The 27,630-nt window shown below is 44.5% G+C and overlaps 2 protein-coding genes across 8 annotated transcripts in view; one reads left to right on the top strand and one right to left on the bottom strand.

The window, feature by feature from the left end:
- The first annotated feature begins 294 nt into the window (after positions 1 to 294).
- ufsp1 (UFM1-specific peptidase 1) lies at positions 295 to 6,389 on the top strand. Of its 5 annotated transcripts, none has more exons than XM_068024050.1 (3): positions 295 to 381; positions 4,072 to 4,157; positions 5,571 to 6,389. In XM_068024050.1, exons 2-3 carry the CDS (start codon positions 4,122 to 4,124, stop codon positions 6,243 to 6,245), a joined length of 711 nt encoding a protein of 236 aa, XP_067880151.1. In that variant the 5' UTR covers positions 295 to 381; positions 4,072 to 4,121; the 3' UTR covers positions 6,246 to 6,389. The 5 variants fall into 5 exon arrangements, with proteins under 5 accessions (XP_067880151.1, XP_067880150.1, XP_067880154.1 ...); XM_068024049.1 differs by having other exon boundaries at positions 320 to 381; positions 4,022 to 4,157; XM_068024053.1 differs by having other exon boundaries at positions 322 to 381; positions 4,022 to 4,157; positions 5,566 to 6,389.
- Positions 6,390 to 12,729: 6,340 nt separating this feature from the next.
- The window catches only part of LOC137357518 (uncharacterized), a 35,887-nt gene continuing 20,986 nt past the window's right edge, over positions 12,730 to 27,630 (bottom strand). For 2 of the 3 annotated variants that reach the window (XM_068023882.1, XM_068023883.1), the window contains 7 exons: positions 23,835 to 24,044; positions 22,803 to 22,995; positions 21,018 to 21,130; positions 19,585 to 19,736; positions 18,119 to 18,338; positions 16,907 to 17,001; positions 12,730 to 14,892 (listed from right to left, as the gene is read on the bottom strand). In XM_068023882.1, coding sequence (XP_067879983.1) covers positions 14,227 to 14,892; positions 16,907 to 17,001; positions 18,119 to 18,338; positions 19,585 to 19,736; positions 21,018 to 21,130; positions 22,803 to 22,995; positions 23,835 to 23,979 — 1,584 coding nt within the window. In that variant the 5' untranslated portion in view covers positions 23,980 to 24,044 and the 3' untranslated portion in view covers positions 12,730 to 14,226. Of the gene's footprint in view, positions 14,893 to 16,906; positions 17,002 to 18,118; positions 18,339 to 19,584; positions 19,737 to 21,017; positions 21,131 to 22,802; positions 22,996 to 23,834; positions 24,045 to 25,248; positions 25,526 to 27,630 lie in introns of those variants that run through there. The other variant, XM_068023880.1, reaches the window with a different exon arrangement.

The following is a 27,630-nucleotide window of genomic DNA, read 5'->3' as shown; positions in this document are numbered from 1 at the left end:
GTGGGTCACCTGTCAGCCCTGACGCCCTCTGTGGTCACATGCCCTGCTGGCAGCAGGCCACGGTATGGCCACGGCGTGCCCGCCAGCCAGCCAGCCCGGGCAATGCTCACCCCAGCCAGCGAAAGAGCCAACGTCTTGGGTGTGAGGTGAGGGGAAATTGGGCGGGAAAACAGCAGGCGGCAGTCACGTGGTGAGGGGTGGGTGGGGGGGGGGAGGTCAACCACGTGACTCGGCGAGGAGCTGACGTTCAGCGGAGGGGGGAGGAGTCACGTGGTACGAACTGGTGGGGGTGGGGGAGAAGGGGCGGGGTGGAGGAGAGTCACGTGACCCTGCAGCGCGCCCGCCATTTTGTGAGCGGCGGCGGCTGGAGCTGGAGTTGAGGTAAGGAGCTCGGAGCTGGGGCCGGGGCCTGGACTCGGAGCTCGGAGGTGGAGCTGGGGGTCAGGCCTCGGGCCTTCGGCCTTCAACCGTGGCGAGAGCGGAGCGGCCCTGGGCCGAGGCCTGACAGGTTAAAACCGCATCGGGGCAAATCATTAGAAATAAACATTTCCCCTTTCATGAAACCTTAATATAATTCAAATTAAATCAATAAAAATTAATATTAATTAAATTTTAAATATATTTCACATTTCCACTTTGGTTCTCACTTAGTTCTATTGTTATAAAAAAAATTAAAGTTGGCAGGTAAGACATGATTTAGGAGTAATTTTATTTAAATTAAACGAATTGCTTCAGTCTTCCTCTTGGAATTTGCATCTTAAAATCCATTGATCCAGTATATATCTCACTCATTTTTAGAATCTCACAATCTGCTGCCCTTTTTCAACTCAAATCACCTCAATTTAAACAGACCCGGAATTGGCTGGGGGTCAAACACAAGCTGTTTAGGATGGGGATTTTTTTCCCCCCTCCTCCCCTCCTCCCCATCCTCCTCCAAATCTGTCACCTTCCCTCGGCTGAAGTCAGAGGACAGGAACAAAACACCAACTTTCCACTGGCGGTGGTCCAGGAGACGGTGTTAATTTGTATAAAGTAATAATCCCTGGCGTCCTTCGACGCGCCCGCCAGCCTTCACTTTAAAACTGGGGCCCCCTTGTAAATTTAATATTCACCTGCTGCAGTTTTGGGGCCCCTTTTTTTTTTTGTAAAACAAGCCGGGCTTTGGGACGAGTTGAGAAGGTTTGACGTCCTTGTTTTTGGAAGCGGGAAGCCCCCGGAGTGACACGGACCTCAGTCTTCAATATACTCAACGACTGAGCAGCCACATCTTTCTGGGGTGGAGAATTCCAAAGACTCACGGCCCGCTGAGCGAAGACGTTTCCCCTCATCTCTCCTAAATGACTGACCCTTTATCCTGACTGTATTACCTCCCCACCCTGCAGTCTAAACTCTCCAGCATCTTTCCAGCCTTTACCCGGTCAAGCCCTTAAAGAGTCTTTCAATGAGATCACTTTTTGTTCTTCTAAATTCCAGAGAGTATAGGTTCAATCTCTCCTTATAAAACAACCATCTCATCCCAGGAATCAATCCAGTGAACCCCCTCACAGTTCTTACCCAAACGGAGTGACATTTTTTTTTTCAATTCGGCTTAAAGTGGCTCTTCTCATGGGCTGACGAACTCCAATTTTTCCCAGTGTTTCCAGAATTGTCTGACTCTAGGAATTAGTCTTGATGTCTCCCTGAAGGCTTAGCGTCCCCAGAATCAGAGCATTTACCAAAAAAAGAGATGGGCCCTTCTTGCTAGGGGTCAGCAACATGTCCGTACATGGACACCAGTGTCAGTGGTAAAAACGTTGGGTTCCAAGACTGTTAATTTCAGGGACGAGAAATATCCCATTGACTTCTTCTTTCAAACAGTTTTAAAAAAAAATTGCAGCTGGTAGTTTCACAGCTGACCTATTTAGAGGATGACCAGCGCTTCCAATTTGAACAAGTTCGGATTTTTCTGGCGGGTTCTGATTTTTTTCAAAAAGCCCGCCAGAAAACCCCGAACTGTCCGAACTGGAAACGCTGTTCCTGCTCTAAACAAATCAGCTGTGAAACTGACAGCTGCGATTGTTTTCAAAAACGGACCAATCACAAAGCTGAAGAGTTCCTGCTTGCTGCACTTATCAAAGAGAGATGGAGGGAGGGAGAGAGGGAACAGGGAGAGGAAAGAAAGGGGGAGGGAAGGAGACAGGGGGCATGGAGAGAAGGGGCACAGGGAGAGAGAAGGGAGGGAGAGGGGCAGAGAATGAGTAGGGGATAACAGAGGGGTACACAGAGGGGGAGAGAGCAACACACAGAGAAATAGACAGACACAGAGAGAAAGAAGTGGGAGAGAGCACGATCAAGATCACTCCTGACAATGGACACCTATCTGTAATACTCTGCATCCATACAGGTGTGTAGGCAAACATTGACTACCTGTACAAGCAACAAAAGCCAGGTGTCTCACTAAATCAGTGTCCAACATAGTGACCAGAAAGTAAGTCAATAAACTAGTTTTCTCATTTAAAGCTTCTTCACAAAATGCACCTTAGTTGTTGTTTTGATTAATAATAAGATACATTTTTAATGTCTTTATCTTTCTGAAATTGTCTCACTGGTGCCCCCCCCCCCACGTAAGACAATAATTGTAATGTGGCCCCCAAAGTGAAACAGACACCCCTGCTTCAAGCCTTTAACCATAAAGTTTTAAAATAACCTAGCAGCAAATAAATTCACATTTGCGTTGCATACTATTTAGCTTGCTTGCTAGCTAATATAGTTGTTCTGCTCTCCATTTATATTTGTATTCTTAGCTACTTTATAGGGAGAAATGTGTTTTAAATTGAATTGGATTAGATTGGATATATTATATATACAGATTAATCGCCCCCATGTCTGTGGCTGAGTCAATAATTTTGTCAAGTGTCTGTGGTGCAACATGTTGGTGCCTATCCCTGCTTCGTGCCCTACTGCCTTTGCCAGCAGGCGTCCTGGCACAGTGCTGGGCTGATTTGTGCCAGGTACCTGAACTGGGATCAGCACCTTCTAACTGATCCTGGATACTGAGCAGCCGTTGTTTCCTGTTCTGTGTGCACAGTGATCTGACATTCATTTGGAGAATTAGTGGCTTCTGATTAGTACGTAGAAATTCTGTCTTGCGCTCATTTTTTGCCAGGACGGCGCCATAATTCATTCGTCCGGTCTTGTCGCAAGTTATACAAGGAAGCACAATGATGCTAGTGTAAATATTTATCAACCGCACTGCGTGAACTTTGAAGAAACACTCAGCGGTCTATTTATAGATTCTATCCTTCCCGACCTTGGACTCTTAGCTTTGAAAGGAAGTAATTTTGTGCTGAATTTAAAAACAGAATGTTACTCAGTTTGGTTCGGAGCTTTTGCTGTAAGACACCCGGATAAGCTATTGATTCACTCCATCCATGAGCAGATGTCATTAAAATGAGGGGCAGATGTGTCCTTTTGAGTTGCATAACACCAGGGTTGGAGCATTGTTTGTTGGCGGTAGGAAACACTTTAAGGACGTGACTTAAGCGTCTCACATTAGACAGTGTTGTCCACCAGAAGTTGCCAGCTTGCCCCAGAGTGTGGCTAGGGTGACACCACTTCAGCCACGTGCACTAATAGAAACTGCACACAACACAGGGAAAGCTGTTTCACCTGCGCAAACATCTTAACGCCGTGCAGTAACCAAGGAAGTGGAGCACTCAACTAAGAACAAGAAGGCTCCAACACTGCTTTTCCTCTTAACCATTTTACCAATAAAGACACAAAAAAGGCAAATGAATATTGAGGTCGCATCACCAACTGCAGCGTCTATTCTAATTGTTTGTTTACTACTTGGAAACGAAATGCATCACATCTGAATCCCCAATTGGCCACGTGTGGCTAATGTACTGAGCAGCAGTGACTTACTAACTTAAGTAGCTATTCCTACATCATATTGGTATTTGTATGCTAAATATTGCCCGCATTGTACATCCTATAGTCAGTTGCATGAGTGTTGCAGAATGTAATTGTTAATCATTTGCAGTGTGCATCTTTCCTTTAATATTCCTTCAATTCTGTCCTGGCGTGGATCAGAGGGAACAAGCCCCCCCCCCCATGGCTCCCAGCGATGTAATCCAGAATAAATGCTGCTCCCACCAGCATCCGATTTACAAATAAAGGTGAGTCAATACTTTGTAGGAACCATTTGTTTACTGACGTGAGCAGTTGTGAGATGATGAAGGATATGCGGGAGGTAGGCATGAATTTCCAGTTCCCAGTGCTCCCCAAAGCCCTGCACCTTGCAAGCCGCTCGGGAGTGTTGCAAATTCTAAACTGGTGAACGCCCCAAATCTCCCTTTCGGGTGCTGCTTTTTTGTGTGCATTGTAACAGAGTGTGGTTTTCATTAAGTAAATAAAGAAAATATTCCCAGTAGCAGAAGGACCCATAACTGGAGGATGCTCCCCATCATAGTTCACAAACATTTAAATAATTATAATGAATTCCGTGATAGGCAGGAGAACCAGAGATGACGGTGAGCTGGGGGGGGGGTGGAACGTTTACCCAGTGAGTTGTTGTGATCTGGAATGCACTGCAGAAGCAAATTCAATAGTAACTTTCAAATACTTGAAGAGAAAAGCATTGCAGGACTGTGGGGAAAGAGCGGGGGCTGGAGTGTGGAACGAATTGAATAGCTCTTTCAAAGAGCTAGCACAGGGACGATGGGCTGAATAACCAGCACCTGTGCTGTATTGTTCATGGTTTGAAAACCTATGATCTACACCCCTTGAAATCTTTTCATAGTAGGGAATGGTAGGGAATATTGGATTAATGTAGGATTAGCATAAGTGGGTGGTTGTTGGTCGGCGCAGACTCAGTGGGCCGAAGGGCCTGTTTCAGTGCTGTATGACTCCATGAATACTCCAGTGTGATGCCCACTGAGCCTCCTTTTCCCAGTGTAGACAGTGCTAGTTTATGTAGCTTCGCCATAGAATCATAGAACGGTTACAGCACAAAAGTAGGCGATTAGGTCTGTCCGTGCTGACCCTCCACAAGAGCAACTCAGCTAGTCACTCGTGCCTGTTAAGTTGGTTGCCCTCATCTGTACCCTGTCCTGTATATATTATAGTATGGTGACCAGAATGGCAGACTGCAGACCAGCTGAGGCTGAACAAATACTTAACTACACACTCAAATCATCTCCTAGAACTTATACTCTCTGCCTCTGATCATGCAGTTCCCGTTTGCTGTCTTTTACAGCTGCCATGCACTGTACTGATGGTTGCAGCGCACTATTCTTGAGTTGCTGCAGATCCTTCTCCTGTGATAAGTCCTGTAGTCTAATGCTGTTCACCTTCCATTCCCACTACTTATCCCTTTTCCCTAGCCATTGTCCACAATGTATTTGAGTTGGATTGAGGGCTTCCTATGAACTAGAAGCCTTTGCAAAATACGAATGTATATGGTCTGTGAAATTCTAGTGTATCTAGATTCTAAAAGCTATTTAATACTTTAGTAGTTTGTAACCACGTGCAGACCTTTGATATATATGATCGTTTATAAACTGTGCGTGTTTTTCCTCTCCTAAGTCCAGCTGCTCGAGGACCAAGCACTAGGAATGGAATTGGTGAAGAACATTCACTCTGGCCTTCCTCTCCCTGAGCCTGAGTCTGATATCCACCGGCAGTCTCTGATCCGGGGGGATTATCTCTATTACCATTACGGCTGCGACGGGACGGATGACTGCGGCTGGGGCTGCGGGTACCGGACGATGCAGACGCTCTCCTCCTGGATTATTTTACAGCAGACGAATATAAAGAACCACAGAGTTCCCACACTGAAAGAGGTGCAAGAGGCGCTGGTGGAAATGGAAGACAAGCCCCCGAATTTCATTGACTCCAAGACCTGGATTGGCTCCTTTGAAATTGCCTTGTGCATCGACAAGTTCTACGATGTCCCGTGCAAACTCGTCCACGCGCGGCAAGGGGGCGAACTCCTGCACAAAGTCAAGGAGCTCTACTTGCACTTTGACACTTTGGGGTCCCCAGTCATGATGGGTGGTGACAATGATAATGCTTCAAAAGGGATTTTGGGAATGTGTACGGGGTCAGAGAACCACTACCTTCTCGTTCTGGATCCCCATTATTCCGGGAAGACCCTGGACAAGGAATATGCTCAAAGGAAAGGATGGGTTGCCTGGAAGAAACTGGATTTGTTTGACCAGAATTCGTTCTATAACTTCTGCCTCCCTCAGTGCAAAGGTGTGTAATTGTACCCCGTAAATGCGACACGCTTTAACTGTAGACCAAAAATGTCGCAGCGGTTTGCTTTTGTGTCGTGATGTATTTATTGAGCAACTTAATGAAAAGTGGATGAAATGAAGCTTCAATTAAACAAATCTGAGTAAAACGCACGCCACCTGCAAGGTTATTGTAAAATGGTTCCATCGTCCTTTGTGTTGAGGGTGGATATGCTTGGGGCTGCAGGATTCCTTTACCTTCCTGTGTCTAAGTAAAAGGGGAAATGTGGAGAAGGGTCCTGAGAATGTCTCATTGAACGTTACAGCTGACCTGTTGCAGACAAGCTCAGGGCTCCTGGCACAATTGCCGATACAGTTAATATCAGTGTAGCCCCCGTAACATAGTAAAACATCCCAAAGAGAGACACAGATGAAGGTGGGGGGGGTGGAATGAGCGCTGAACAGCAGTTAGGTTATGAGTTAGAGGAGTGAACCTGAACACATGATCTAAGACAGAGGTTCTCAAACAAGTGCTGCATGTAAAGAATGCTTTTAGTAATACTTTTAAGGAAACTGGTATTTACTGATAGGTATCAGTGAGATGGGTGTCCCCATTGCAGTGTCTGTCTGCCCTTGGGGAGATGTTTGCCACACTCTGCCCCTGCTTCCCGCCTCACACTGAGTCTGCATTGTTAATTTTGTGCTCTGAATCAGAAGCTTATGGGTTCAAGTCCCACTCCAGCAACTGGAGCACAAAAATCTAGGCTGAATCTCCCGGTGCAGTACTGAGGGAGTGCTACATTATCAGAGGTGCCATCTTTCAGATGAGACGTTAAATCAAGATCTTCTCAGGTGAAAGTCAAAGATCCCGTGACACTATATTGAAAAAGAGCAGGAACTTTCTTCCCCAGTGTCCTGGCCAATATTCATTCCTCGTTCAACCTCACAGAAGGAGATTGTCTGGTCATTATCGCACTGCTGTTTGTGGGAGCTTGCTGTGCTGAAATTGACTGTCCTGTTTCCTACATTACAACTGTGACTACACTTCAAAAGTTCTTCATTGGCTGCAAAATGCTTTCGGACGTTGTGAGGTCCTGGAAGACATTATAAAAATGCAAGTTTTTTGTATCTTGCAGTCTCCCTGAAAGTCTGTACCCCAGTTCAAGAGCTAATGATCTCAGAGGCTGTGTAAGGCAATCAAGTGGGAGGGCACGGGAAGGTTTTGAAGGAAAAGAAAGAACTTGGATTTTTGAGGCCTCAGGGCACCCCACAGTCAATACAATATAGTCAGTGTTATGTCGATGTACATTGCAGTTAGTCTGCATACAGCAGGACCTGGAAAAAGCTGACGTGATAAATGACCAGTTTCGGTGGTGTTGGTTGTGTGATAAATTGCAAAGACACTGAGGAACGCACATTCTTCAGATAATGCCATGGAGTCTTTTATATCCACCCGAACACCTTTAATGCCTTTGGCAGTGTGGCAATCCCTCAGTATTGCACTGAAGTGCCATTCTAGATTTTGTGGGGCTCCGGACTCCATTGAGATCACTGCGAAATTAGGGGCATTCGCGTGCAGGGCACTAAAGGCTGAACTGGCTTCCGGATAGTTCCTTGCTGCTGCTGTGATGTTTTTTAAAAAAAACACAGAGCTCTGTCTTTCTAGCTAAGCCCAAACATACATACGGATTAATGACCTAGCACTGGAGTCCAGCTTACGTATATCAGTTGTCACAGGCATTTCAGTAAAATGTAATGGTGCCCCACCACGCAGTGAGGGAGCCTCACTTTAAATTGAAACTCGGCGAGTCCGTTTGAATTGAAGGCTGAGAAAGAGAGAGACTCTTGCTGCTTTAGAACCGACCAGTGGAGCATCCATAACCGGGTGGGCATGGAAGTTGGGGAGCCAATTTGTCCCTTGTCTAGGACTAGGGGGAAAGTCTAAAAATTGGAGCCAGACCTTTCAGGAGTGGAAGTCGGAAACACATCTACATGGGAAGGGTGGTAGATAGAGGTTAGGAACTCTCTTCCGCAAACAGCAATTAATACTGGATCAATTGGTAATTTCAAATCTGAGATTGATAGATTTTTGTTAACCAAAGGTATTAAAGGCATATGAGGCAAAGCCAGGTACATGGAGTTATGTTGCAGATCAGCCATGATCTCTCAATGGCAGAACAGGCTCGAGGGGCTGAATGGCCTACTCCTGTTTTTATGTCCCTAAATTGTTTTTGTTCTTGGAGTCTGGGTGACACTGATGAGGCCCTCCCTGATTGCCCTGAAATGGTGATGGTGAGCATGATTCTGGACCATGGAAGCCATTATGACTGGCGTTCAAGTAGCGAGTTTCAGGATATTGACCCAGCGACAAAGATAGACTTGTTTCATATCCGAGTCAGGACGGTATGCAGCTAGGAGGGGAACTTGAAGGTGATGGTGTGACCACGTGATTGCTTTGTGCTGCAGGAGAACCTATGTTGAGCCACCTGCACTCATAATGAGTCAGTCTCGATGAACTTTAAATGCCTGGTTGCATCATTGTTAATCCTCCACTGCAGTGCAAATAAGTATTCGGGTCAAAAAAAATCAACTGTTCTCAGCACATTGCTGTGAAAGAGGTTGCTTTGCAGGTGAGTGACAGAGTCCCCTCTTATTCCCCTCTAAGTCAATATAAGGAGGTCTCATGCATATACCAGACAGGAGTGAATCATTTCCTTTACTCTTATATAGGAGCTGATGCTGAGATGTGGACAAAGCCATAAAGTACTAGAAGGAAGTACATTATTCCCTTTTTGTTAGATCTGTTGAACACATACAGGAACTGACACCAAGCTACATACAAACTACAGTAGCAGATTTTTCAACAATAACTCCAGCCTGCTCTCTATATGATATGCTGACAGGCACTCTGTACAGTACCAGATATGAAGGTGGTTACTTTATATTGAATATATGTTACATATAAAGTAACCACCTTCATGGATATATGTTACATATCCATTGTGCTTTTTCCAGACTGCTCTATCTCCCTGCTTACAAACATGCTTTTTAACTATAAAATACCATCACTAAAAGGCTCCTGTGACTGGCTGCTTGCAAATTGCCTTCAGTTCTTTTTGTTTTTCTCTAAGTGCATAGTAAGGTAGCCAGGCAAACCAATGCTATTGATTATCAGCAGGCACAAGTGGAAGAAACAATTCATGTCATCGACTATTGAAGAAATGTTGCAATCAATTCAGGATTGCTTTGACACAGACAGTGGTTGTCAGATTCCCCTGGTAGTCATGTTTTTATGTTTGTGTTAAGGAGCTGGCTGTTGCATAAGTTAAAGGAACTGGTCTCGCAGATTGCCTTCTCAGAGGTGGGGCTGTATTGCTCCAATAAGTAGGAGTGCCTGTATAATTTCAAGAAGGGCTAGCCAGTGGGGGGATCAGGTGGCCACAGTTCTACTGACGCGTTATCGATCTCTGGGAAGATCTGCAAAGAAAGGAATTCGTAGACAAAACTGACTGGCTTGTCTGTTTTAACCCTTTCATGAAAGCTGCTGTTACTGGAACTGATGTCAATGACTGCCTGTTCTGCTTGCTTCTGCAAATAACTTTGTGAATAAATCCATCTGGTAGCTTAGTCTGCTACTTTGGTGTCCGGTGTGTGACTCGTATTAATCCTCCCCTGAAGTGATGTGAATGCGCAGTGGAAATCCTCTGTGTAATTCAGGCACAATAAAGGGAGCTATTGTCTGCCAGGGCATGCAAATTTTATCCGCTCAGTTTAGTGGGTGGAAAATCATGCAGGTCTGGTCTGGTGGGCAAAACATGCGTTCCTAGAATTGGCCCCTGTGTGTAAACTATCGGAACCCCTGCTTTGTATTCCAGCCTGCATACAACTCATTCCTGAGTGTTTGTTATTCTGTTGGATGAAAGATGCAACCAAACCTCAGAGAAACAGAACTAGGGATGCTTCCCATTGCACATTCTTACATTCAGAAAGAGGTTCTGATGTCTGCATTACTTGGACCTGTCAGTTACTCATGACTTTTTTTCCATTTTGAGTCCATATGTTCTCTACAACAAACTGTGTTCGAGATTTGACAGCAAGAAGATCAAATTGGATTGAAAATGCTGTTTATTTGAGCTTGTTCGAGCATGTCAACTCACACCCTCCTTTGCACCCTCCACCCTTCCCTGCCTTAGTTGAGTGGGGATAAAAATGATCCCGGGTGACCTGGCTAGGATGAAGCTAGACCCTGTCCCTAGACCCTGTTGGTATGTATTTTTTGGAAACATTGTTCATTAGCTTTTATGACTGTAGATGTGGGAGTTCAATAGTATTTGAGCCCTAATTTTGTAATCATTGTTAAATGCGTCTTGTGAATAGTTGGCTGGGTTTAGCTAGCCCACAGATAATTTTCCCAGATTATTTGACTAATTAGCAGGAGCTGCCAGATCTTGGAGGTAACCTGATACAGTGGGTTGATCTGGTTAGCTGCTCAAATTTAAAAGGATGAGCTCACATAAAGGTAAGTGGTTGCACCCGAGGACAAATATTGTTTTAGTCTTTATAAATACTCAATTTTGAAGAAACCCAATGTGGAGGTACCAAGTGGAGCCTCTGGGCAGGTGATGGAGGGATGCAGCACTCAACCCCTTGTTTAGTGGCAAGCAAAATGGACATGCTGCTGCATGAAGTGGGTGGGAGGTAGGTTGTCGTATAGGACAGTCTTCCCAAGACACCTTGCCTTTCAAGGTGTTAGCAGTCTATATAGGATATGGTGCCATCTACAGCATTTTGTACTCTTGGGGGAAGTTCTGTGCCAAGTTAATGTCTCTTTTTTCCCCCCAAGGAAAGGTAATGAGAATGTTTGCTTCTGTTGAGGCATCTGTCATATGCTTGATGCATCTCTGGACAGCCGATTGATAAATTTGAGTTATGTCACCCCTGTGGCCAATTGGGTCAGTGGCATTGTAATTTATTGCAGTCATGACCTTTGTGCCCGTGGCAAGAGCCTGTGGTGCGGGTTGTCTGTAGTCCTCCTCTGAGCAATATCATTAGCTATGTGGTGATATTTTTCATGAAGCAGAGATGGGTGACCTCTGACATATCGGTGAAGTCGGGCCCTGGGTAAAGATGGGCGCCTATATAATCTGTGAGTTAAGAGTTAAACCGTCTTGATTCCTCGATTATTTCTCTTGTCAAAATCTATGGCTGCCATTGGAACCTTTATAATTCTGTGAACAGGCTGTTTTGCTGACAATCCATTTTATAAATGTGAAGTTGATGGAACTGGTGCGTGTTGGGAACTACAACCTAGTCTGGTGGCTCCAGTAACCCACACGTGAAATCAAGATTGAGTCTTCTCAGAGAGACTCAGACCTCCACTGGTCAATATTGTTACAAATACACAAAATGCTACTGTACAGGTAAGATTAATTTTCTTGCAAAAGCAATATTATGTTTCAGCGGTGCATTCTTTGAGTGCAGAATAAGGTTGAAAACTCATTCTACTAGGCCTCTTCTAGTTTCGCAATGCCAGTAGGATGAAAATCTATGTGTGGAGTGTAAATTTGGAAAAATTTCCCTACTGTACTCACTTGGAACTGTGAAGTGCCCAGCTGTACAACTGTAAACCTTGTCCCTCTAAATGTGGGTTGTATCTAGAGAGAACATTTTTAGCTGTATAAATCTGGGGTGAAGTGCCATTGGCTACAGAGTCTGCCTGCAACCTTAAAAATTCACAATCCCACAGTTATGCGGGGGTTAGAGAGAGGGCACCTAATGTGCATGCAGCTGATGGGCAAATCTTCAATGCCTACCTGCAACATGTAGCCAGGAATCCTGCTGGCTGAGACCCTGTTGAGTAACTCCATAGCTCTCTGTTAAGGAGTTAATCACAGATTGTTAAAGTAAAAATTTGCTTTCAGGAGTTTCCACTTGCACCCTCTTGGACTTAACAGCTCTGTCCTAACTGAGCTGCCAATTTGCATTGTCATTGCCTACTGACACCTTTGCCCTTGTATGGGTTAAGCAGTGCCTATGATTCTTAGGCTGACTGGAAGGTCCTAGGAGTGGCAGAGACCTGGTGTGACCTAGATCTCTGCTGTTCCGCTGAACTCCTGGTAGAGTTACTGCTGAGTCAGTTTATCGCAAATGGCATGACACTTGTGGGTGCTACATTTGGCCTTTGGCATGGAGATAGGAAGAGAGGGTAGGAATCAGCCACAGTTCTAGCTTCTCACTACTTCCCTGTGACCCCTGTTGGAAAGTACATGTGTGTGGACAGGTTTGGGCTCAATTCTGCTTGTCATTATAGTTAGATACCTATCAACACTTGCTGGTTCGGACAAGAGATTGGTCCTTTGAGATTCTGGAAGATGCCCAGGACCTGTGGCAGTGTATCCCGGCAAGAGTCAGCACCTCTGGGAGAGAACCAGAGGGACAAAATAAAGTTATGTTGACAATGAATAATTTTAAATGTGTTTATTTGTCAATTAACACACTGGGCACTGTTACCCTGCTTGGCCTCAACTGGCATCAGATTTGTTACTCCCTAATAAATAAATGGCTTCACATAACTATATAGATGAGGTTTTTCTCACATCTGACATGCTAAAAAAATTTACATTAATATATGGTACAGTATCCCTCCCTGTAAAACTTTCCATGTCATGAGTTGAGGGCTGTTTTCTTGCAGTCAGTCATGCTATTGTACCTCTAACATCAGTCATTCACCGCACTTGCTGGGTGCTCCATCCGTGGAATCAATTCCTCATGCATTCTCTGCACTTAACTCTCATCACAAATGTAAACGTTTGACAAAATAAAGTTTACTATTCCCTTGTGAATGTAATGAAATATCGTCAGGCAGTAAATCTTGCAGCACTGACTGCAGTCTTACTGCTCGACATTAAGAAACACAAATCAAAAACATAAAATCACCTCCGCGATCCTTATTTTATGTATAAAATTGGAGGCTGCAGTGTCATTGAAGGACGTAACTTACTGTAAACTGGCTGCCACTTAATGTGGATAAAGTGCCTGCATACTTATCACAAAAAGATATCTCATCAATAACGCCATTAGTTTATGGTGGCTGAATATATCATTCTATATTTATTAAATGGGATTTTGCAGAACATCTGGTATTTTGAGGATTGTGTTCCACTATTCTCTCCAATTTTGCATGAAAGTTGTAATTCAGTGGCCTCGTCCATGGGGATGTTTCTCCTATCAATAACCTTACCACCATACACGTGCTCGCCACCATGCTCCTTCCTCTAAAATTAACCTCAAATAAATTTCCCAGTTTACAATATCCCTTAGAGTTCACTCTGTTCATTTGATCAAGCTCATTTTATTATGCAGCGTCTCAGTTTTCCCTCAGGAAATTCACGACTCTCTGACCTCTCACCGTTTGTCCAAACAAATTGAATGTTTAGACATTGTGAGATCCAGACGTCTCACACATCAAGAAGGGTAATTAACTTGGTAGCTACTGCTTCACATTCCTCAGCGATGTAAACTCAAACAAGACTCAACATCTTTAATCACATTTATTGATCACCTAATTTTCACTTACTATCAATTTTTTTTTTTACTTAGGACAGTGAATTCTCAGACATTAAAGCAACAGAATTCAATTCAGTGCAATTATCAGCACCTACCAGCTGATTTCCTAATTGTAGATCACCTTTCAGAAGGAAAGACAACAAATTGTAACTACCTTAATGTTTCTTAGCTGTGTTACATGTCAAGTGTACTGTTTAATTACACCTGGTCACTGACACTGGTGTGGGAGCTATGAGGGACAACTTGACAAAGTGGGAAGAATTGACTTTGTCTTGCTAGGCTTCTGGAGCTAAATTAAAAATAGTTTGAACACAGGATAAACTCTTTGGCTGTTGACCTTTGCCCCAACTGCCATCATTGCCCTTCTCAAGGCACAATAATGCTGTTTCTTCTTCCATGGCCTGTCTTATCTTTTCCAGTACTCTTAATTTTCAGTGTGGCTGTTTTAAGTAGGAAAATCAGAACTGCTGACTTCAATTTCCTGAGCAACTTCTGGCACAATGTCCACAAAGTCTATAGGCTGTCTCCCAGTGCACAATGACTTTGCAGAGTCGAAAGTTTTAGTCTCAGCCTCTGGGGATGTGTTGGTCAGTCTACCGTCAGATTTTGTAGATGTCTGAGTGGAATCAATGGATCTATGCTGCCAAGAGGAGTGTTCACATTTAGGCTTAGGTACGTGGCAGACTTTATGAAGCTCCATGTTTTGAGAAGACTCTAATGAGGAATTGCTCCAATCATTCAGAAATGAGAGGTGCTTTTGCTTGGTGCCAACACAGTCCTTTATTCCTGAGCTTCCTGAATTGGCTGTTACATTAACGCCATTTATTCCAATATCCTGGAGATCCTCTGAAGTTTGGTGAACACATTTGCTCTTCAGTGTGCACTTCAAGGCTTCTGCCCCTGTGCTGTCTAACTGGCTGCACTGAAGGTCCAGCAACGTGCTGATGGCATCATGCTCGGCTTTATGGATAGGGTTGCTCTGTTCCTGGCATCTATTCGAAGAGTGAGCAGCATGACTGATAGGAGCCTGATTCTCCCTATGAACGTTTGGTGGAGTCACACATGTAGACATGATTGGAGGAGGAGTGTTGAGCCGCAAACCTTGAAGCACCTGCAGAGTCAATAGAATTACAATTTGTTAGTCATGTGGTTAACTGTTCAGCCCCAATAGCTATGAGAAAAACAAAGATTCATCATCGAAAATCTCATTGTCATAATGAATCACAATAGTTTGAGTACAGTGATCTCCCGCTTGCATCCGCCTTCTTAGCGGGTGGCAAGTGCAAAAGATTGTGGCATCATTTGCGGTATGAATGAGCCACACATAGTGGGAAATTCCCATTTTTCATTCCCACCTGTGCTGAGCAAGCTGATCTCTGCTGAGGCAATTGTTCAGGCTCTACGACTGGCCTTAGTGCCCTGTGTTAACGAGGGGGAAAAGACAATCAGCCATGGGTTTTGCTGTGGACATTGGGTGAGGATGGGATTGGGTTTCATTGAAATCACCTTCCAACACTAAGGCTTAGCCGATGAAAAGGAGAGCTGCCAGTCCTTATAGAAAAAGAATTGGTAATTTCAGGGCAGGAGGCAGGAAAGTCATATGTAATGCACAGAACAATATCTTCACTGAATCGAATATGTGTCTGTGGTTGGAAGTGCCTTTCAGGTAAATTAATGTTCTCCTTAGCGTAGAGAAGGTTAAGGGGAGATTTAATAGAGGTGTTCAAAATTATGAAGGATTTTGATAGAGAAAATAAGGAGAAGCCATTTCCACTGGCAGGGGGGTCAGTAATCAGAGGACACATTTAAAATAATTGGCAAAAGAACCCGAGGGGAGTTGAGAATTATTTTTTCGCAGCAAGTTGTGATCTGGAATGTGCTGCCTGAAAGGATGGTGGAATCAGATTCTATTGCAATTTTCAAAAGGGAATTGGATAAATATTTGAAAAGGGAAAAGGTAACAGGGCTATGGAGAAAAGAGCAGCAGAGAGTGGGACTAATTGGATAGCTCTTTCAAAGAGCTATCACAGGCGCAATGGCCTCCTCTGCTGTGTAATTCTAGTGCAGTAAATTGTACTCAGCTGAAATACTAGAAAGTGAATTAGATAATTCAGTGGTCTGTTGAGGGAGGGATGTGGTTTTGGGGTTGGCTTTTATCTTGGGCGAACAGCATGATTGCGTGAAACCCAGCTTTAAATTGCTGAAGCAGATTCTCATTCTAACAGCAGAGGTCTGTAAATCTACTATTGAGATTAGGGAGATGCTTTTAGCAATGCAATGAGGAGGTGCACAGATACTACATTCCCCAGTCCAAACTGAACAAGTGCCTTTAAAGTGCTCATTCCTGCTTCTGTATTTTCATAATTATCAAATAGGTGAAAGGTCATCACTCCATTCAACAGAGCCAAGCTGACAATAACAGTTAGATATTAACCTTTGAGCAGCTTTTGAGGGTCCTTACTCGTGGGGATTCTGATGCAGCCTGGCAGATTGAAAAGTGAAAGCTGGGCCGAAGCTGCCACCAGCAAGGCGAGTGGTGGGGTAGTGGTCCAGATTATTTTTGTGGGCCTGGATTCAAGATTACCTTCAGAGGCGCCTCTTTCATTCCCATAGAACTGATTGAAGCCTTTCCTATTTATGTCCTAAAACCTCGATTTCCATATTAAGAGGCATCGCCTGAAGCAGACTGTCGGCCTCTTTTATAAATTGACTGGCCGCTTTGTTGGTGTTAAGGGAATGACTGGGCTACCCACCCCATTTTGAGGCTATTATCACTAGGTGACAGCACTCAAAATTGACCCCAAAGAATGTTATCCTGGAGTAGTAAAGTGACAACAACTTGTGTTTATATTGCACTTTTAATGTAAAATGTCCCAAGGCGCTTTACATCAGTGTAATCAAACAAAATTTAACTCCGAGCCACATAAGAAGATATAGGTCAAAGAGGTGGATTTTAAGGAGCGAGGTTTAAGGAAGGAATTCCGGAGCTTAGTGCTGAGGCAACTGAAGGCATGGCCGCCAATGGTGGAGTGATTAAAATCAGGGATGCGCTGGAAGCCAGATGAAGATACTTGATGAAAATGCTCCACCCAAACCACATGCATTTTCAACTGTTATATCATTACCTGGCGTGTGGGAAGTGAGAGATGGTTGTAAACCCGATAACCAGATGGCAGCAATGGGTCTGTGTAGAAAAACTCACATTGATGGATAGCTGGCACTGAAACAGAAAAGCATAAAGTGAGTTAGACATTCTCTTTTATTGAGGTCTCAGCGACAATTGTATTTAAATAACACATGTAATTTCATATCGCAAAGTGCATCATAAGGGTATCAAAGAAAACCAAGCATGGAACTTTTTTCTATTCATATGCACGGTGTGGGTGTCACTGGCAAGGCCAGAATTTATTGTCCATCCCGAACCGCCCTGGAGAAGGTGGTGGTAAGCCATCTTCTTGAATACAACTGAGTGGCTTGCTAGACCGTATCAGATAGCATTAAAGGGTCAACCATATTGCTGTAGGTCTGGAGTCGCATATAGGCCAGACCAGGTAAGGATGGCAGATTTCCTTCCCTAAAGAACATTAGTGAACCAGGTGGGTTTTTACGACAATCCAGTAGTTACATGGTCACCATTACTGATGATTGCTTTTTATTACAGATTTAATTAATTAGCTGAATTTAAATTCCCCAGCTGCCGTGGTGGGATTTGAACTCACATCGGTGGATTACTAATCCAGGCCTCTAGACCACTAGTCCAGTAGCATACCATTATGCAGCTGTACCCAAGCTTTATGTCACATAGAAACAGGTTATTTGGCTCAAGAAGTCCATGCTGGTGCCTCTGCTCCACATGAGATTTGAGAAAAATTTGAAAGGTAATAAAAGGGGCAACAAAGTTGAGAGTTTTAGGACAAGAATACCAGAGGGAATAGGCATGAACATCACCACAAACTGTTTGTGATGCCTTACTATGTGCAGTTTGGTTGCCACACTCGCCTATAAACCAGAAACTGCACATCAAAAGTAATTTATTGGTTGTGAAGTGCTTAGGGGGTGCCCCAAGGAAGTGAAAAGCCATTTCAATGCAACTCTTTCTTCCTTTTGGCATTGACATGGGGAAGAAAGATTGAAATGATAAGTAAGAAGTTGGAGACGAGACACGTCCAGTCGGAAGATAGAATAAATTACTTTTTGTGTGTAAATACTATGTAAGATGACATAAAGCTTGGTCACAACTTGTACTGGAGTATAAAAAGGTACTGACAGCAGTGACTTATACAACTGATTTCACCATTTTTGATGGCATTATTGCAGAGGTCTTTACTTAGTCTTACTATGTATTTCTTGGGAACGGAGGACGCAGGCTTCAGATTTCATTGTGAGGTCAGGCTTAGATTGGGAATCAACGGAGTCTTGGTTCTTAAATCTGGAGCCATTGGCTTCCACGGGGAAGCTCTGTGACTGCTGAGACGAAACAGCAGCATAATAGGAGTGGAAAGATGGATGTGACAGGGTTCTGGTGGAGAACGGAGCAACAACACCTGAATGCTTCACCTGAACAAAAAAAAAAGACACATCTGTAAGTACTCAACTGTTGTGTTTCATTTGACTTAAAATTGAAGTAAGAATAATTTTGGCTAAGAGCCCAGTAAGATCTCACTTCCTGAAATTTGGAATCTATTTAGGCCACTATGACCAATATTAGACAGAAGGGGATAGAAATTCAGCTTGAAAATCACGCAAAATGGCGGCCTGTAGACACCCCACCTGATTATTCAAAGGTACTGGGTATCAGACGAGAAGTGGGTAGGGGTCCCAGAGCGCAGTGGCCCAGATTATTTTTGTGGGCCCGGGTAGATACACTCCTGCTCCTCCCAGGGCCCACAAAAATAACTCAAGATTACCTTCGGAGGGCCTCTTCCACCAACCGCACCCTACTGTGGCCCAATTGAACTGAGAATAGGCAGCCTAAACAATACTAGCTGTTTGCGTTACCACACAAGCATGGAGTCACAGTGTAGAAAAGCTCAGCATGGCAACAGCATTGTGCCACTAATTTTGGCTTCAACAAGGTGACCTGATATTTATTTGGTTAGTTTAAACCTCCTGTCCATAGCCTAATTCATTGGTGGCAATGCAGTCGCTAAGGGGAGAATAAAGCCCAAAATTGGCATTGTAATGGTTGCGCCACCTGGGACACAATTGCACCCACATCAACAGTGGGATCATTTCTCTCACTGGAAACTACAAAAGCTTGGTCCTCCTACTCATTGTAACAGGCTCCTGACTCTCAACACTTAGGAAAACAGGTTGGGAGCTTAGCCGAGCAATGAACAATGCTGTAGGAAAATGAAATGCTGGGAATATACAACAGGTCAGCCAGCATCTGCAAAGGGAAAAATGAGTTACGGCATTTCAGGCTCCTGCTATGGAAATATAAACGATGGGCCCACCCACTGACTCCACATACTCCAGTGGGATCAATGTCGGAGGTCCATGGAAGGCACAATCTGGGATCACTGTCCGAAGTGTTGGAGTTATTGTGACATGGAGCGTAGCACATAGCTCTATGTCCATGGCCTTTTATGAGTTTCTTTTCTCAATAGGAAAATTGCTGTGCTGGGGGGCTACATTTCCCCCTGGAAGGGAGGGAGGGGCAGCCATCCAGCAGCTTTCATACACTTCCAAGGTTGATTACAAAGTAGCATTTGCGTATGCCTGAAAACCTGCGTCATGGCTGGAAATACTGCATCAGAAAGCCAATGAAATGGGGGGGAATATCAGAAAGTAAAGTTCAAACCTTTCTGTACTGGGAAACATTTCCTAAACTGGATGTGCCTGGCTCTTCAATGCTGTTAAATGTCGAGGATTTATCTTTGTCCGATGACAATGCAGCAGACTGACCATGGACTGACTCTTCCCCTCCTCTGCAGTTATCCTTCGTGGAACAAACTAGGTTGAAAAGGAAGCATTATTACCAGAGTTCTGCATGGCACATAAGTATAGAAAAGTGTTAGGCGTACACATTGGGTCTGTCAGGTTTCGGCATCTGAAGAAAATATACTGGTTAAAGGAACGGGAGGAGGCCATTCAGCCCCTCGAGCCTTTTCCACCATTCAATAAGATCATGGTTGGTCTGTGACCAAACTCCATATACCCACCTTTGCCCCAAATCTCTTAATACCTTTGGTTAACCAAAGGTATTAACATTTTAGGTGGAGACTTTATCAGAGATACTAAACTACCATTTCTAAAAGCTGACTGACCCACTGTGTGTTTCCAGCAGATTTATTTTTTATTCTGATTTCTCCTGGAACTGGTAACTATGATTATGTAGACAGTTCGGCTATATAGGACTGAGTTGAGGTGAAATTTCTTCACTCAGAGGTTTGTGAATCTTTGAGAACCCATACCCTTCTGGACTGGAGAATTCCAGTCATTGTGGCCCAGTCCCTAGCTTCCCAGCAAAACCCATGGTTGGAAATGCAGACCCAAACCTCTCTAGAAGCAGCTCAGCACAGCTTATTATTCATGCAGCCTCAGGTAGACGAGCAGGGAAACAGAAACACCCTATTGTCATTGCAATCCTCTCACGCTGGAGACAGGTCTGTGCCTTCCGCTGGATCTATCAGCCCTCCCAATCTGGCACAGCAAAGGACTCCCAAGAGGACTCAGCTCAAGTCCTCCACAAGGGCCAGATTATGCTCCTCCATCAGTTTTAGGTGACTAGTATGTTCAACTATTTCTAAACACACAGCTCAAGGCTTCATTTGTGTTTTTTTGAACTGAGTAATTGAGATTCTTCCCAAAACTTCAAATTTTCTGTCAGTGAAAAATTCATTCCTGTGAGATTAGCAATTCCCACAGTACATGAAGCTTATGCGGTGCAGCAACTAACACCTGTAATATTATTGTGGTGCAGCATTGCTATGCTTAATCGAATAGAAAATATTTAACTTGAGTCTGATAGCATGTAAGTAATACGACACAACCTGGGGACATGAACAAAATAATTTTACAGCATCACAGCCAAAGTAATTACAGTGGAATTTTTATTATCATCCGGTAACTAGGGAAGGGCAATAAATGCTGCCTTCCCAGGGTCCCACACAGCCCGAGAAAAAGAAATACGAAACTCATCAGAATTAAACTGATTTCCCAATACTATAATCAATCAGATATATAATCAGAAAACATACTGTTACCTCCCTATAATCTCATCAATTCTCTTACCTCCGGCATGCAGGAATGAGAAAGAACTTTCTATCCCAGGACTATTCATAGCATTCTCAAACTCACTGTAATACTGAAATGGGGGAGGTTCCCCAATGATCTGCAAAAGAGACCTACAGCAAAAAGGACAATGATCAGTAGCAGTGTCGTCACCTTATTTGGTCTCATCCCTCCAAAACACAGACCCTACTCTAGCTGATCTGGCAACTGAATCCCACGTCCCATTTGCTTTGTTTGTTGACATCTTACACTGTTTAGACATTGTAAGCCACCAGTCAGCAATATGCGCAAGTTTCTTTTTATCTCGCTACTTGGCTAGTTCCACCGCAACCCTGGAGTACAAATCAGTCTGCACCCAAAAGGCTAGTTTGTTCTCTCCACAAATGCTGTCTGACCCAACTAAGTGATTCAAGCATTTTCTGTTTTTTTTTTGTTTATGTAGGGGCCATAAGTCACTAATAAATCCAGGAGGGAATTCAGGAGAAACTTCTTTACTAAGAGAGAGGAGAGAATGTGGAATTCATTACCATAGAGAGTGGTTGAGGTGAATCACAGCTACATTTAAGGGGAAGCTAGGTAAACACATAAAGGAGAAAGGATTAGAAGGATATGTTGATGGGGTGGGAGGAGACTTGTATGGACCATAAACAGCAGCAAGGACCAGATGGGCCAAACGGCCTGTTTCTGTGCCGTAAATTCTATGTAACATGAGATTTTCAGCAATTTTGCTCTTTGTTTATGGAGTGCAGATGCCTCCTATGCTTTCATCCAACTATGTCTATATTATACTTCCATTTACCACTCATATTCCTTATACGATCCTGAAGTCCAATGTTCTCCCTGTATTCCATCCGCCCAAGTACTCCACTCTTTTCCCTCCCCAAGCTTGGTGCCATCTGCAAATATAACTACTTTGCACTTAAGCCATTATGCTCTGGGCAGTGATGTTAATCTAGGAGTCAAATGGTTTCTTATAGCAAATAAGAGATACTGGAGAATGATTTTTTAAAAAGCTGCTTTTGTCCCCTGCTCTCCTGAAAGTGCCAATTCTTGCTGGGTTACAGTTCCTCGGGCCTCCAGGATGTTGTCACGTGTCTATTCTTCACCTCTAAACCTACAAATTGGGTGTTGACGGGCTATTCGAGAGCTGAGAGCTCATCCAACATGTGCTTTTCCTAGCAGGGGTTATGGGACACTTGAAGAGTTGGAACCATGGTGGACTTTCCTTCCACCCTCAACTCATGAGTGCAGAATCCAATTGTAATATCTTTGCATGCTTTCATGCACCTGAACCAACTCAACGTAGATCATTGGATTTCAGACTTTACCCCATGAAAATATTAACATGGTCCCAGCGATTTTTGTGCCAGCTACATCGAGGAAAACAGTGCTATTATGGCTGAATATATGTTGTGTCCAAGTACAGCAACATAAATGATGTGCTGGTAAATCAACAAAGAGAGAAACTTTCAGAAATCATATGCTAGATGGGCAAAAATCTGATGGCTTCAAAGACTCTTTGGGAACTCACCAACCTCTTGGGGCCCAGCTAATCCAGTGTGTAAATTGGGCACAGACCAAGTTTACGCCTTCTGGTCTATGTGGTGCTGCTTGGGCATCAGGGAGCTAAAAGGCAATAACCTACACAGAATAGCTAACTTAACTAGTCCAAGCTGTACTATTTGACTCGACATGTCTCTCTGTGTACAGTAAAAGAACACACAGGGATTAGGGGAACTCTTAGAAGCCAGCAACAAGTGAAATGACATGTCTTGCAGGGAGAACCTGAGATAGTCATGTTCCTCAGTTAGTTCCTCATCTAATGGGTCAGATACGATGCTGTCCAAATCAGAAATGTATTCTTCAGACTCCGAGGATGCAGACTCTGGGCAATCCCAGCTTCGATTCCCCACGCTCCCTGTACGATTTCCACTGCCTTCTTCCATTGCCGACTCACGATTCCACAGACCTTCCTCCTCTAAGTTGAACAGATAAAGAAATTGCAATTCTAAATTAACTTGTGCTAAAAACTGTTAAACAACTATTCAAAATGAAATAAAGCATCGGGTAGGTGTAGATGTAGCTCAGTTAGAAACCACAAAACAGAAGAAATTGTCGGGGAGATCTTTTGTTTCTGCACCAGGAGTGTGTAATGGGAAATGGTGCATTTCACAACTCATGATATTCCATTCATTAATATCAGTACATTTAAAGTCACAGTGTCCACAATTTTACAATTATGGGCTCCTAGTAAATGGTGGAAATACTGAAGCAGATAATCTCCCCTCGTAAGCGCTGTAACAAAACAGATGCAATATTATCCATAAGCTCGCACAACAGTTCTGAGGGGAAAAAGCACCATTGCTGTGATACTGAACTATATGAACCCGGGTTGCATGCTCTGGGCTGTGCTGAGTTGTTTGATATCAGCGATCAGTTCTACAATCAAGAGTCAGTGTGCATGCAAGGAAAGGACAACTCAGTGAGGGCCACCACTCACGATTGCTATTTATTAACCCCTGCTGGCAAGTTCAGGTAAGGACAGGATCAGGTGCGATGCCCTCTACAGTTGAATAGGCTGGCAACACTCACTCCTTTTTTCTCATTCTTGACGAATGGCCAAGTTGCTGGTGCCCATGGAAACGACATGAGCCACTGCCATTAGGAGAGGACAAACACTCCAGGAAGCAGAGAAAAAAAAGAACGTCTCCAAGAAAAAAAAAAGTGATTTTATTTTTCCAGCTGTCATGCTTCAGTTTGCAAATATTGCTGCTCACGCCTTGGACAATCTGTGGATCAAAATATGGAATTACTTGCCTCCACTGTGTGCAGAACTGAGGCTAGCTTCTTTCTCAGGTGGGCCACGACTGCCTTGGCTTGGAGTGGCATTGCTGGCCGTGACACAGCCAGAAACCCTAACCTCGGACCCTTGGCCGGCGACGACATAATCGGTGTCTTCCATCTCTTGGTCAAAATGTCGGCAAATCCAGGAGTTGCATCATGAGAGGAGGTACCAGCACCAGCAATCTAAAGGACAATGGCAAGTTACCAATCTCCACCCACATCCTAAACTTCTTTGCCAAGTAGCACATGATACAGTGATCTGCAGGTAGGACCAGTTGGATTTAAGTTGGCTTTGGATCAAGTCTTAAGATTTTTTTTTTAGCAAGAATGTTTTATTTAATGTAAAAGTGATGCAAAGTAGCTCAGCTGACTTAGTGCACCACTCAGTGTGGTACTGAGATATACGGATTCAGAAGGTTCAATTCCTGTTCTGCGTTAACTGATCTCAACTAGGGCAAAGGTGGGATCCAATACTGTACTCGTTATCTGTGACCTAATGGGCACCGGCTACTGTAACTGTGGGGTGAAACCCTACCGGAAGTTTAGGCGCGTGGGTGTCATGTGAGAACAGGCTGGGGTCCCTCCTGGAGTTTGTTGATTGAAGGTAACCCTATTATGTGACAAACATGAGGAACATTCACAGGGGTCACTCGTGAGGAATGGTCACGTGTGAGCAAGGATGCACCCGGGAGGGAGAGATTGTGCATGAGCAAAGGTGGGAAGGGGGGGGGGGGTCAGGCATGAATGAGGGCACAGGTAGGGGGTTCACGCGTGAGTGAGGGCCCATGCAGTTGCGGGGGGGGGGGGGGGGAAGGGGTTGTCAACCATGAGCGAGGGCCCACATGGCAGGGAGCGGGGTGGGGGGGTCATGCGTGATCGAGGGTCCAGGTGTGAGCAACAGCCTGTGCGGGGTGAGAGGTCACACGTGAGCGACGGCCAACAGGTGAGGTGCCCGCTGGTGGGGTGGCAGAAGGATGATGCTGTGATTAGGCTTGGTTATCTGAGGAAAATGGTGGGGGGGGGGGGGGGGGGAGAGGGGGAAAAAGAGATGGTTATAAGAAATGAGTTAAGGAGCACAGTGCCCGGCAAGGACGGCCTGATATGGGTGAGGGACGGGCCTGACATTGGGCGCCCGCCATATCCTAGCAACGGCCGTTGGCCCAACTGCCGCCTTGCGCAGCTTTCAAATGCAAGAGCGGAGTGCGCGTGCGCCGGAGGCGGAGACCCCGCGCCGAATGCGGACCGTGTAGGGAGAAGGGAAGATGTCCTCCTCCCCCCCTCCCCCTCCCAAAACTACAAGGTCCCTTTCCCTGGCTCTCAGTGCCACCAGCCCCCCTACTGCCATTAAATACATTAACATATGGTCATTAACTCTTTCTTTTCTCACCAACAATCTCCAGGCTGCGTTGTTTTCACGCTCTTCAGTTGTTAAATGTCCTGCGATTGGCTTTGTGGAGCACTCAGCTTGGAGCCAGATACTCAAAACCTGCAAACTGTCCCAGTGCTCAGAGCCAAAACAAACACTGGAGCAAATTAAGTCCTTATATATATAAAGAAAAAGCTTTTTTTTTAAATTTCCGTCAGGAGCCCCGTCACCCTGACGGACAATTTTTTTTTTCTTCTCACACGAGTTTCAGTCACCTGAGGAAAGGTCTGGAGGCCTGATCCGTGTGGTCATGAGAGACACACCCCAGACAGACATTCACACTCTGACCCTCAAACAACATTTGACATCATTGTAATTCTGTCAAGTGTCCCCCCACCCCCCCCCCTTCTAAGAAAGTGCATGAAACACATTTCTCAAGAAGAACTCTGCAGCAGAAAAAAGTCCATTCAGCCCATCAAACGTGCAGTCTATGATTATTCCTGTATGGAGTTGCCCTCCCTCTGTTGATGCCTTACTTTAAAACCACCATATAATCATAGGATCATAGAAATTTATAGCACAGAAAGAGGTCAATCCTCCCATCGTGTCGGTGCTGGCTGAAAAATAGCAGATCCAAGTATTTTTTTAATGTGCTGAGGGTTTCTGCCCCTACTACCCTTTCAGGCAGTGAGTTCCCAATCTCCACCACCCTGTGGTTGGACAAAAAATTCTCCTCTGCTCCCCTCTAAAACTTCTACCAATTACTTTAAATCTATGCCCCCTGGCGACTGACCACTCTGCTGAGGGAAAAAGTCCCTTGCTATCCACTTTGGCCCTATTTGCAATCAGATAGCAATCAACGACATTGGAACTTTTTTTTGTATGTTACCGGAAGCATTGCTGCTTAAAATAAGGGTCTAGTGACGGGTGTAACCTTAACTCTGACCCTAACCACTTTTTTCTTTTGGGCCTCCTTATCTCGAGAGACAATGGATACGCGCCTGGAGGTGGTCAGTGGTGTGTGGAGCAGCGCCTGGAGTGGCTATAAAGGCCAATTCTGGAGTGACAGGCTCTTCTACAGGTGCTGCAGAGAAATTTGTTTGTCGGGGCTGTTGCACAGTTGGCTCTCCCCTTGCGCCTCTGTCTTTTTTCCTGCCAACTACTAAGTCTCTTCGACTCACCACAATTTAGCCCTGTCTTTATGGCTGCCCGCCAGCTCTGGCGAATGCTGGCAACTGACTCCCACGACTTATGATCAATGTCACACAATTTCATGTCGCGTTTGCAGACGTCTTTATAGCGGAGACATGGACGGCCGGTGGGTCTGATACCAGTGGCGAGCTCGCTGTACAATGTGTCTTTGGGGATCCTGCCATCTTCCATGCGGCTCACATGGCCAAGCCATCTCAAGCGCCGCTGACTCAGTAGTGTGTATAAGCTGGGGGTGTTGGCCGCTTCAAGGACTTCTGTGTTGGAGATATAGTCCTGCCACCTGATGCCAAGTATTCTCTGAAGGCAGCGAAGATGGAATGAATTGAGACGTCACTCTTGGCTGGCATACGTTGTCCAGGCCTCGCTGCCGTAGAGCAAGGTACTGAGGACACAGGCCTGATACACTCGGACTTTTGTGTTCCGTGTCAGTGCGCCATTTTCCCACACTCTCTTGGCCAGTCTGGACATAGCACTAACCACTAACTCTAACCTAAGGTACTATCCCTAACGCTGAGCCCTAAATGGTGCAGTGTCACTGCACACCGATAATACAGATTGTCAGTGTTGTTAATAGTCTCTCTGTAAAATAAATGGGCTAACACCTCTGTTAAAACAATTTCAGATGAATGTTTTAATCAATAATGTACCAGGAATCCATGGTATGATTTCAGCACCTAAGTTCCTTCTATTACATGGAATCATAGAGCGTAGAAGGAGGCCATTTGTTTATTTTTGTGCCTGTGCCACTCACTGAAAAAAAATGTCATTCATTATCATCTCTTAAAACTTCAGTGCCCCTTCTGAACAGATATTAATCCTGTTCCCTTTTAAATGCATCAGTTGACTTCTAAACAACTACCTTCCCTGAGATGATGCCCACTATCCTGAAATGGAAAAAAACCCCTAATCTTTAATTTGGATGAAGGCTTGCAACTGTTGTGTCCCCTCGTTCCAGACTTGTCCAAAATTAACCACCTTCCTTACTTAACCTAATTTATACCTTTCAATAGATGTAGATGGCTTTGAAATGACTGAAAAGAGGAGCCATTAACGTCAGAGAAATATTTAAAATGAGACATGATCAAACCCAGTTTAACATATGGAGCTGTGTTTATTCTTAAGGCTGAGAAATGGTTCATGTTTAACTAAAAACCTCACACCAAATGAGAAGTACCACACAGACTGTGATAA

Source organism: Heterodontus francisci, chromosome 48 (assembly GCF_036365525.1).
Source record: "Heterodontus francisci isolate sHetFra1 chromosome 48, sHetFra1.hap1, whole genome shotgun sequence".
Classification (NCBI taxonomy): Eukaryota; Metazoa; Chordata; class Chondrichthyes; order Heterodontiformes; family Heterodontidae; genus Heterodontus; species Heterodontus francisci.
This window is presented reverse-complemented; position numbering and strand designations above follow the sequence as displayed.